The following is a 12,379-nucleotide window of genomic DNA, read 5'->3' on the forward strand; positions in this document are numbered from 1 at the left end:
GATACTCCAGCTGCTACTCTATGCTTAATTCTGTGCAATACCACACTGTTAACAGGTTTTGGACATAATCCTAACTTTATAGGGAAAATTTACTGTCCAGGCATTTGTTACTATACAGGGCAATGCTAACAGGTGCTGTGAGCCGGGAAGCTCTGCACAAACCTGCCTACTTTATAGCAGAGAAGAAAAGCTTGAAAACTGACTCCTATGCCCTCTAGCCAATAAGTAACCACACCTTGAGCTCCATGCAGTGCTTCCTGGAAACCAGGTAAACACCTTCTGCTACAATGGATGATCCTGGAATTTCTTAATGTAAAAAGGTCAACAAAAGTAGCTCTCAAGAGCAGATGAAACAAAAAAAAAATAACTAACAACTAAGTCCCTGGCTAATTTCACCCTTCTGCAAGGTGATTTGGAGGCAAATAGAATTAGAAAAAGCAATCAACAAAACAGAGAAATGACCATTTTCACCACAAAATTAAATAAATGCTTTAAAATGTTCAGAAACAGTAGTGACCACAGTATAAAGCAAGTACAAATGCAGTTAATCAAGAAACTATTACCTTGGATTAGATGTCCTGGTGGTGTAGGACCTCTGACTCAGGGAATAACAGGAAGGTCAATTTTAAGAGGGTTTTGCAAAATTTAAGAAATGCAAGCAAGGAAGAAGAGAAACTAGTATGGAAATTCAAAACAGCTGTACAAGAGCTGGCGTCAGCATCAGATAATGAAGAAAGGAAATACAGAATTGAAGGGATTTGTACAGAAAAAGGGATCTAGTCCTTGGATTTGAAGCTCATATGGAAAAGCATTTCCATTTGTTTTTGTAAGCTTTAAGAGTGAGATGCTGATAATACTCAAACCACTCTGTTAGAAAGGACTGGGTTAGTGGCTATTACAGGAACTGGAGAAGCCAAGTGGTTAGTCTGAGGGAGTGAATGTCTGGGTGAGATTAAACCAAATGGATGGGATATTAGGTCTGGTTACAGATTCAGAAGCCATGGCTGCCTCAAGAGATGAGGTTTTAGCAAGGGGAAGATTTGTCATTGGCCAGAATGGTGCAGAAAAGATCACTGTCACTTTGCATATCAAGTCTTTCTGTAAAAATCTGGCAATCAAGGGGAGAGAAGGAGAGGAGTAAAAATGTTTGGGAGGTCATTGACAGATAACAGCATCTCTTGGTAACTGTCCCTTTGGAAGGATCAAGGCATTCTGTATTGGATGGGGAGGAAAAAAGATTGCAGCAAGACTGGCCCTAACAAATGAAGATGAACTGCACTTCTGAAGGATTCAGAGACCACTTGTGATGCATTAGGACAGATCTACAAAGCCTGCTCAATAGACAGTTGTCTTTTCTTTGAATATGCTTTGGTAGCAGAAACTGTTGTGAACTTTTCACCCATTGTCACAATCTCATGGCTTCTATGCAAAGGGAGTAAGATTTGGTTCCTCACAGTTTGTTGATGGGCCATACCACTGACACTGTCTATGTGAAGATCACACCTAAAGGAAAGTAGTCCTGAAGGTTCTACAACACTAGGAGAACTACATTCATATCCAGGATGTTAATGTGAAATTTGGCCTCTAAATCTGTCCATGAACCTTGGACAATTCTCCATTCATAACACCCCTCCACCCTGTGGAGTAAAGGCTGTGGCTACCCTAGCTATTGGCATGAGAAGGAGTAACAGTTACCCCACAGGTACTGCAGGTAGGAGCCTGTCAGTAGGTTAAATGCAGTGTGAGGGAAGATGTTATGTTAAAGCACTTTCACTGACAGTGGAGGATTCCCTTTTCTTGGAATAGGTATATTTAGATTTGGGAGCTCTTGGAGGTGCAGGGAGACTTGTCCCCCTGCAAAATAAATTGAATCCAAGTTTTACTGAAAGTGCTTTCAGTGAATCATTTTTTGAGCTTTTGCTGTTGCAGAGAAAGTAGTCGACAGAACATGATTCGATGTAGGAGACTCCAAGTACCAACTTAGGTATGATCTGCAAATCTGAGTCATGTGACTGGGAGCATCCAAGTGTTGGGAAGTTGATATCACTGTATACTTACTGTTCACTGAAGAACCTTTATGTAAACTCAAGCATGAAGGACCAGGACATGGAAGAAGTCATTAGTCTGAGAAACTTTCAGACCTAGGAAGGCTGGAGGGGAGTAGTGATCCCAAAGTGTGGAAATTGCTTTTGTTTGAGACTGGTGTCTTTTGATTGGAAGTTTCACTATTACAAGATGTTGCGTCCAGATGGCAGATATGAAAACTATTGACAGAGACAGTTGGAGCTGGTACTAAGAATAGGCAGATAGGTTGCAACTGCAGCTATGCATTTGGGTGAGCACATGGAAGGAGCTGTGGTGGGACCAAAGAGCATGGCTCCAAACTGATAGTGACTGGCCCCTAGCAATAGTACAGGAACTTCCTTGACAACTTTAATAGGAAACAGGAGTTTTGGAGGTCCATGGAGCACATCCAGCTGTTTGTTCATAAGGCAATATCCTCTGCACTATGAAAATTCCTGAACTGGGTCTTTGTAACTTACTAATTTAAGCTGCTGAGGTCTATTTTTTTTTTGAATAAAAATAATCTTGAATGCACCCCAGACTCTATCTGGTCAGATGGGACCTCTTGAATGGCTTTCTTTTACCCCAAGAGTGGCAATTTCTACCTTTACAGCTCTGTGCTGGTGGGGCACAACATCTGTAAGTGGTGCAGTCTGCTGACATTGGGGGGGGGGGTGAAAAAAGATATTGTATAGCCACTGGATATAATTGTCCTCACCCATTTGTCCTGTGTAATGGCCAAACATGCATCGAAATGAAGAGATAAGTAGGCTCCTGACTGCTTCAAGAGGGAGCAGCTGGATAAGAATGCAGGGATGCTAAAGTTGTTTGCCTGAAAAGGGATCCCTGAATCCCTACTTTTGCAAACCACTTCTGCCCCTGCAAATGTTGAAGGGGGTCATCTCTGCCTTGGCTACCCCTGTCAGAACAGTAGTCAAAGGACTGATGCCGGGATTTCCTGAGCCATACGGATTTGGGACTCTTTTGAGTCCTGCTTTAGGATTGCTGTGGGGCTGGAGTCAGGTGAATGGCAGCATTCAAGTGTTGGGAAGTTGACACCACTTGTCCTGGATCATAGGAGGTTACTAAACTAATGGCCCTGAGGCTTTTACAAGCCTAGCCAAGAGTTTATCTCCCAAAATAAGAAACCTCAGTCAGCATCTGTCACCCCTGCCAGCGAGGAACATAGGTGGAACCCCTGGGGCAAATTTGTTGTTTCCCATCCACTCATCAAGGTTGTGCTGGAAGAGGGTCAGTGAGGTACTCTGTTTGACATGCATGGGAAGTCTAGTCCAGAGACAGAGCAGCCGCTGGGAGACAAACCTGTCTTTCCAGCAGGTTTTGTTGATGTTGCACATTAGATTTAGGCCTTTGGAGTAGGTAATAAGCGAGGAGTTAAGACTTACAGATATGGAGCAGCTCTAATAGGGCAGGGTCCGAAACTGCCTTGTAGGCGAGATACAGATCACTCCTGTGAAATCTGTATGATACTGTCACTTTGCATCCTGAGGCTATCTGTAAAAATCTGGAAATCAAAGGGAAAGGAAGAAAAGCATAAAGAAGTCCAGGAAGCATACTCCTAGAGCAGACAATGTCTTTGTCACCTTGATCATCCTTCTGTGGTGTTTCTTTAGCTTTAGGTCCAAAAAATGAGACTACGTCATAAGGAGCATTGATGAGAGATGGCTTACATTATCTGTAAATGCAAAAAGGTGGAGCCAAGCATGACTTGTCACAGATATACTGGCTGTCACTGCTCTTGCCTCTCCAACAGCTGCATTATGCAGTAGCCTCATGAAGAGAGTGGAAATATTCAGTATTGTGGCCAAAGGACAAATGAGTTTTGACTTCCTTTTTGGATTTGGGAGTGGCTTTCTCAAAGAGTACAAAACTTGTCCAGCTATGTCACTTTGGAAGCAGTTCAGGTGGGTAATGTAACTTAATGCCCTCTGTATGACATACCTGAGGTGCAAGCATGATTCACTTCTGCCCACTGCATGAGATTCTTTATTTGGCAAACAAAAAGCCAATGTATCATCTGACTGCTCTGTCTTGGCAGCTACCACTACAATGGAGTCCACCAGACAGTGCTTACTCCAGTACTGTCTATTCTCAATAGAATGATGGATTTTATTGGGTTTTCTGGAGATTGCCTCTGTGGAGTCAGGCTCCTGCCATGTCCTTCAGGTAACCAAGTCAGGCTCCTGCCATGTCCTTCAGGTAACAAGTCAATAGGTGTACTACCTGAGAGGTAAAGGGTGCAGACCTAAAAGCCACAACTAACACTTCTTTGTCTTGGGAGGGTGGGTTGGTGGGCTAAGACCCCCCTCTGTTGCATCAATCTAAGAATTTTGCTAGAAGTGGCACCTTCAGGGGGGGGGGGACTGTGAGGATCCCTCTCTATTACCTAAATCAGTGTCTGAAGTAAGAGACTCTATGGGAAGCCACTTTGTCTCCTTTTACACATCCTTTTCCTGGGAAGATGCAAGGGGAATCATTTGAAACTTCACAGGACTCTGCCTGAGCCAGTGGAGTGGGCTTTTTGAAGCTTTCAGGTACACTCTGTCCTTGGGAAGAGTGATGAGAAGGCTGAAGCTCTGAAGAGTGCCAAGGGTGGAGCCGATATTTAAGAAACCTCTGCAGTCTTCACAGAAAAGGAAGTTATCAATTTCATGAATGCCTTGAAAACTGATCCTGATAACTTGTCATCAACGGGGACCCCCATGTTGTTACTGAGTCAGTTCCCATCAAAATGGATGTCAATGGCACCCAAGACAGCAGTGCCAACACCAATGGCTAGAATGGCTCTGATATCAAGTGTAGAGCCAATACCTCAAATGTCAAAGACACCAGCACCAAGCAAGCTGGAACAGACAATGTTGCCAACAACTAGGCTTCACTCCATCAATGCTGAGGGGCTTTGGGTTTGAGTGCATTAGATATGAAAAGAGTCAGTACTGATTTATTCAAGCAGGTTAGTACTAAGCTGACCGGCTTCAGGATGACATCAGCTCTGAAATGACCGATGTGAATAAGAGTCCTAAAGGAAGCCCAAGGGGAGCGAGAAAGTGACAAGGGCTCCACACCGATAACAGTGAATGAGATGAGAAAGCTGAAAGTTTTTTTTTTTTTTTTTTTAAACACTAGGAAAGAATCAGAGGCAAAGAGGAAAGAACACCTAACAAAATTAAGGAAAGCCCTGAAAGTATGCCATATAATGCTAAACAACTTTAGCTCACTGCTACAATTTAGAAGTCACTTAACAACTGTAACTGGTACCACCATATCTTTCTCAACCTCCTGTATAAGCTACCAAACTTTAAAGTTATCATAACTTACAATTCAGCTTCTAAAATTATAGTTTCAAAGAGCAACATACAATTTCTGAGTGTACATAACTACTGCCTAAGCTACAGGTTCAATAATTTTTGATGCAATTGCTTGCTATAGTATAAATTTGTCCTGGAACAAGATCACCAATACGCTCTGACTGCATGACTATCTACTCTGTTAAAAAAGTCAAATGTTTATTACCCTAGTATTTTTTTAAAGAACTGCCTCATCTTCGTTTTACTAAGGAATTGCATCATCGTTTTTAAGGAACTTATCTTGCTGTTTCTGCATCTGTTGCATTTTATATGAAATTCATCATAGACAGATCAAGATACAGAAATGGTCAAGCAAATTTGGTATTCTTAACTATTGTTATGGTGCCCACAAATACTCCCACTCCCACACCCACTCCCACCGCAGAGCAACTACTGTAGTCTTTGACAGACCAATTGGACTTTCCTGGTAATCAAATGATAATAAATAAATAAGGACCACTTAGTTTGAGTACTGAGGGATCAGATCTGTTTTAAAGCATAATAAACGAGATCTGAAGTAGGATTAGCGACAGGCGTATTATGGGAGTTTTGAAGAAACTTGAGGCTCGGAGCACTAGCAAGAGTTGCTGAATCAGTTATGAATGATGCCTTCATCCTGCAAGTTGAATCGGATGGGATGTATTAAACAGGATAAAATGCTATCCCTGATGTTGACAAATTAACATAGGAACAGCCATTTTTTCTAAGGGTCCTCGGCTTGCCACAACAGTGAGGAACTGTCCCACTAGGCATCAAACAACTCTCAGTGTCTAGGGTTTGGCCTCATTTTGTGAACTCTGTAGTGCAACAACCTGTGGACACAAGTCATCTTGGGCCAGCAAGACCTACTGGCTAGATCCCACTTTCAACAGTTACCAGTCAGCATGTACCAAGGGACATCTCCAAGTCTTGACTAATGGATATGTGATGATATCGCCTTGTGATATTCTTTCACGGACCTCTTGTGAGCCAAAGGAGGTGAAGAAGAGTATTAGCTCAACCAGTCACTGGTGACAAATGAAGTCTGACAGTCCATCTGAAGAACAGACATACTTCGGAGAAGGTGAGACTTCTATCTAGTCCAAAAAATATCCAGCACAAAGAAAAGATGAAAAAATATTTTAGAAATTTAATGTGGCAAATCCCATGAATACAATAAAAGCAAACTGGTTTCGGCTAAAACGTTATAGCCTTCTTCAGTGCAACATAAAATATTCATTGGGGCAAACCCTTAAAGCTGCTTATATATATCTCACTTGATTAAAATATTCCATCAATTAATTCAAACCAGAACTAACTTAACTCATTCAAGCCTGGTTTAAATAAAGCACCTAACATAATAATCCAAGCAGATTCTTTTTGATTTAGTAAATTGTGCCATGAAGCTTTGCCTAACTTATTCATATGAATTTTATCTATTATGGTAAAGGTAAATTTAGCAGTTTTGTGTGTTAGTATGTTTGTAAAGGGCATTAGAAACTCTTTTGTTTCTAATTTCACTTAAATGTTCATTGATTCTATGTCTGAAAGGTCTGGATGTTTGTCGAACATAAAATGAAGATCAAAAACAAGGGGCCAAATAAACAATCCAGTCACTGCTGCAATTTCCAAAACATCTTATTTCATAAATTTTGGCTGTGTTACAGCTAGTAAATTCCTTGGTATGAAATACATGTATGCAAGCACTACAATGACCACAAGAAACACATCCTGATAGTATATCTCCAAATAGGGTGCTTTGTTGGCTGATAGGTGACCTTTCAGACATAGAATCAGTACAACCCAACACCCTAATAATGGGCGATTTCAACTACCCCACCATTAACTGGGAAAACTACTCATGTACCAACTCTTTTGCTCAATGTTTTCTAGAATTCATAAATTCCAACGCCTTGGATCAACTTATTCACACCCCCACCAGGGGCAGCAATATCCTAGACCTGGTCATTACCAACCGGTGTTCCACACCAGAAGTCAATTCATCGTTGGTCAGATCCGACCACAAGCTAATCAGCCTAGACATCCACATCCCACCCCCACCCCCAATTAGGGAAACCATGGTAAAAAACTTCTCCAAAGCCAACTTCACACTTCTTAAGACATAAGTGGCAAACTTCATGACACCCATGCAGATGGACAATAGAGGTATGACTGCCGATTCCTACACAAATGCACTTTATAAGCACTTACACGAGTTCATGGATCATGCTAGCCCTAATAGACCCAATATGTTATCCTCCAAATAAAGGAAGCCAATCTGGTGGTCCTCTGCCATAAACAAACTCTACAACAGAAGAAAAAAACTGTTGCAAAAAAGAGTAAAATTCCATGACTGGAGGAACTCCCTGGTCAACCTCAGTAAGAAGCTGAGATCCCTCATAAAATCCTCCAAAGCTAGTTATGAAAACAAAATTGCCACTGACTCTAAAGACAACCACAGAGCATTCTATAGCTATGTCAAGAATCTAAATGGGAACACTCAGATCTGCTCTGAGTTACGGCACAATGGCACTAAATATACAGAACCAACTGATATTGCCAACATCCCAGCAGATAGGTTCAGTGCTAACTTTACCCCCCTCTCATCCCCTAGAGGGCCCACCTCTATACCGGAAGAATGCAAAGTTCCTATAATCATGGCTGCACAGGTAAAAAACACACTCTCTAAAGCCAAGAACACAGCATCCATGGGACCTGACAATATCCCAGGCTGTGTTCTACACGAACTACAGAATGAACTGGCACCCTAAGTACCATGTTCAATCATAGCCTCACCTCAGGCTTTGTACCCACTGAATGGCGCACAGCGACTGTTATCCCACTCCACAAAGGGGGAGTCACGATGAACCCCGGGAACTACCACCCCATTAGCCTGACGAGCCTGGTCTGCAAGGCCATGGAACGTATCATCGTGGAACTCATAAACAAAGACATTTGTAATCTCCAAACTCTGGACCCTACTCAGTTTGGATTTGTAAATGGCAGATCATGTCTCCTAAACCTGAATGACTTCTTTGAAGCAGTCACCAAAGCCAAAGATGAGGGTAAAATGGTTCACACAGCTTATCTAGATCTTGCCAAGGCTTTCAACACCATCCCCCACTCTGGAATTATAGATAAGCTCACTAAACTAGGTATAAATCCCTATGTCACAAGATGGGTTGCCAACTGGCTCATGGACAGAACCCACACTGTGAAAGTAGCGGATTCCAAATCCGACATCAGACCAGTGACAAGTGGAGTACCACAGGGTTCAGTCCTAGGTCCTCTCCTGTTTGGTATCTACTTCTCTGAAGTGCAGGCCAACACAGAAGGTCTTTATTAACAAAGTTTGCAGATGACTGCAAACTAGGAGCCATAATCGAAACTCCTAATGATGTGGACAAACTACAAAAGGGCCTCACTGAGACGGATACCTTGCGTCAAAGCCATGGCCTGAAGCTCAATGCCAAAAAGTGTATTGTTATCCCCTTTGGTAAAAACTCTGTACCCATGAACTACCACATAGCTGGTAGTCTACTTAATGCCGAAAATGTGATAAGAGACCTTGGGACACAGGTGGACAGTAGTCTCTCCTTTGATCATCACATCGCCACAGTGGTCAGGAAATCCTTCTACGTGGCTCATCTCATCACAAAAGGATTCTCATCCAGAAAAAAAGAGGTCATTGTTCCCCTCTACTCATCACTCATTAGACCTATTATAGAGTAAAACGCCCCATTTGGTATGTACCTCACAAGACATCTACAACAACTGGAAAGACCACAGAAATAATTACTGGCCTCAAACAGATGCCCTATGCAGACCGTCTCAAAAAACTACAGCTTTACTCCATCGCATATCGCCTACTCAGGGGCGATCTTTGCCTAACATACAAAGCTATGTCAAATCCAGAGCTGTTGGACATGCTCCACTTAAAGAAATCCCAATCCCTCCGAGCTACACGCTCTAGGGACTGAAACCTTGTCACCACAATAAACAGAATATGCTGGAGGGATAGATTCCTGTCCCAGAGACTTCCCATACTCTGGAACAGACTACCTATCTATGTCAAACAGAGCTCCTCATTAGCACTCTTCAAGAAAAATCTTGATGACTGGATGGGAAATGGGAAATTCACCCCGGGGATCACTTCTGTGGCTCTGCTCGACAGGGGCACAGGAAAATAATTTTCTTGGGTGGCGAAAGCCAAGGTACATTTTTTGGCTAGGCTTGTATGGGCCCTAGGGCCGATAGCCTAGTACCTACCTATGAAAAACCTCTATAACTCATCAACTAGATATTTCCTCTCCCAGAGGCTGTATAACCTTGGAATTAATATTTTTTACTAAAGGGGTGTGGGTAGTCCCCCCCCTAGCTAAAACAATCACATTCATTTTTTTTTATTTCTTTTGTCATGTCTTTTGCCACAGATGATCAGTAATGTGCATCTGTTTAACTGTACTACTGTTGATGTAACTTGAAGGGAATGGCTTTCAACAAAATGAGGTTCACCGAGTTTGATTTAAACTCGGTTCTGGCAAGTTAAAGCATTCCTGATCATGACTTGTCCTTGAAGCAGAATAGAGAGATATCTGGTTATCTAAGAAAGCTAAATATATTACAAACAATACTACAGTAAATTAAATATTTAAAACAATGTTATTCTTACTAGGTTATGGTAATCTGTTGTGGCATGCCAATGCAAGAACCTTGACAGTGACTGAATGTATGCTCCTGTATATTATATACACTAAAAAGTATTAGAATATAAGGACTGTTTGAACTAAGAACATTAGACAAATCACAAAATAAGACTTGTATGAATTCAGCAGTATGTACAATGCTTTACCTTAAACAGTGGACAACTGAGTTAAGAAAACAAAGTCTTAATGGCAGACTGAGAAAACTCTCTTTTTGCTAAGGGACAGATTTGTAGAACACATTTTTTTCAGTGCATGCTTCTGCTACTTGCATTATGTTACTTACCATGTTCATCAATTCCTGAAGAAGACGCAGTGTAGGCTGACCCTGGCTCATAAGAACTTCATGCAAATGGGGATAGCCGATCCTCTCCTTGAATACCTCCTGCAACATAAATAGTATAAGTATTACATATAACAAGGCCAAATGCAAAAAAAACGCAATATCATTCCTATTTTACATTTATATTAGTATTAAAAAATCTGTCTTTTCTCTGTGACATTCTTTCAATTTCTGAGAAGTGAAGAGTTCATCCCTTTGCAGCGCTCAAGCTTCCTATGAAATTTTTCTATTTCTATCAGCAGTCTCAGTACACCTGGAAATACTGCAGTACTCGCTTTACTCACTTAAATACACAAAGAATCAGTCGCCTCCTTAATTAATCCAGTCGATCTAATCACTTTACCGCAAATAACTACTCCACTTAAAGATCAAATTCCATCCAACCTTCTGAAATGTAAGAATCATCTGTCCCCAAGGAATCCCTATTTCACATACACATATTTCCAAAATAAAATTAGCAAGCAATGTTTATCTTTTTAAATGAAAAAATAAAAACATTTATCCCACTTGCGGGATGATAACTGTGTGCCCTCCACCACTGATGACATCATGTCTAAAAAATGTAATCCCATATTCTGGGTGCTTATCCAGGCAAATGCGTTTAACAATAATAATGAGACTGTTTTTAGGCAATAAAGGAGAGAAACATTTTCTCCTTTCAACACAAATTATTGTACTTGCAGTAAATGGTAAAAGGAGATATAGACATGTTTAATGGAGGCGAGAACAGTAACCTAGAGGAAAACATAAGTCAAAAGTGCTCAGAGCCGATTAAAGAAGACGCCGAAGGAGTACATCAACTCAAATAACAGAAGGCTGGAAAAAATGTAAGAACCTTTAAACAGATACTCAGATGAGCTGAAGAAACTGCAAAGACAAGAGGCTGAAATGAGGAAAAGGCTGGTTAAATATGATACTACTCAAAAAACGTGTTTAAAAAATGGTAGAATTAGACGACAGAGCATGTGGGGAAAATAAGAGATTTTCTGTTGTATAAGAGAAACTATAAGGAACCGACTTAATTTTATGACAGCACAAATAATCAACTGGACTAGGATTTCATAACAGGAACTGTTAACTAAAAGGGAAAACTAAGTGTATGCTCCAAATCTGACCAAGAGAAAGTAGCCAAGTCATGTGTTAGTAAAGATAAAAACCTATCAGCAGAAAGACTTGATCCTGACAAAACTGTGGCAGAAGGGCAAAGTATTACAAGTTGGAGACAGTAGACATCAGTGGAAAATGATTATTCACTTTACACCAGGCAGGAGAGAAACACATTTATTCCAGTACTTAGGGAATGTCAAGAGGCAGGGGTGAGATTCAAGCTGCTGTAACCAGCTGTCTTCAGAATATTTTTTTGGACCATCAAAGTAATTTTTAGATGCAGAACAGGCTGAGGAGGAAATACAAAAGTTTCTCCAACAAAAAGTGAGTCATCAAGCATAACAGGAGTCTGCTTCTTATTCTTCTGATAATAAAGCACATGGAGAGACAATGCCAGTGAAACATTTTCCACTGTTCCACAGGAAAATGCTTAAGAGACCAAGAAATGCACAGGAGTTGACTAGAAGAATCAGTAGTATCTTGGAAATTAACTGGAATCTGGAGATGGGAGACTGAGATGAACAGGAAAAAAATCAGCAACATGGAATGTACTGAATAAATGTGAGATTGCAGAGCATCAATCACATTTGTGAAATACGGCTTTATAAGGAAAAGTAGAAACAGAGGACTTTTGTTGACTCTCTTAAACCTGTGGTGAACTGAAAAGCATTTGCCTTAGTTCATGTTATTAATGACTGGAAGGATACCTAGAGGGAGGGGAGAAAGGAGGAAAAGTTAACTGTAACTAAAACTATTTCTATTCTTAACAGTATTTTTGCGCAATGTTTCACAATATAAACTGAAAGTTTTGTAAT

At 41.0% G+C, this 12,379-nt stretch overlaps 1 protein-coding gene across 1 annotated transcript in view; it reads right to left on the bottom strand.

Annotated features, from left to right (window-relative positions):
• NBEAL2 (neurobeachin like 2) overlaps positions 1-12,379 on the bottom strand; it is a 3,059,867-nt gene that overhangs the window by 1,488,434 nt on the left and 1,559,054 nt on the right. Inside the window, exon 12 of the mRNA XM_044066003.1 lies at positions 10,401-10,499. Coding sequence (XP_043921938.1) covers positions 10,401-10,499 — 99 coding nt within the window. The remainder of the gene's footprint in view (positions 1-10,400; positions 10,500-12,379) is intronic.

Source organism: Protopterus annectens, chromosome 3.part0 (assembly GCF_019279795.1).
Source record: "Protopterus annectens isolate FY-2018-M chromosome 3.part0, PAN1.0, whole genome shotgun sequence".
Lineage (NCBI taxonomy): Eukaryota > Metazoa > Chordata > Ceratodontiformes > Protopteridae > Protopterus > Protopterus annectens.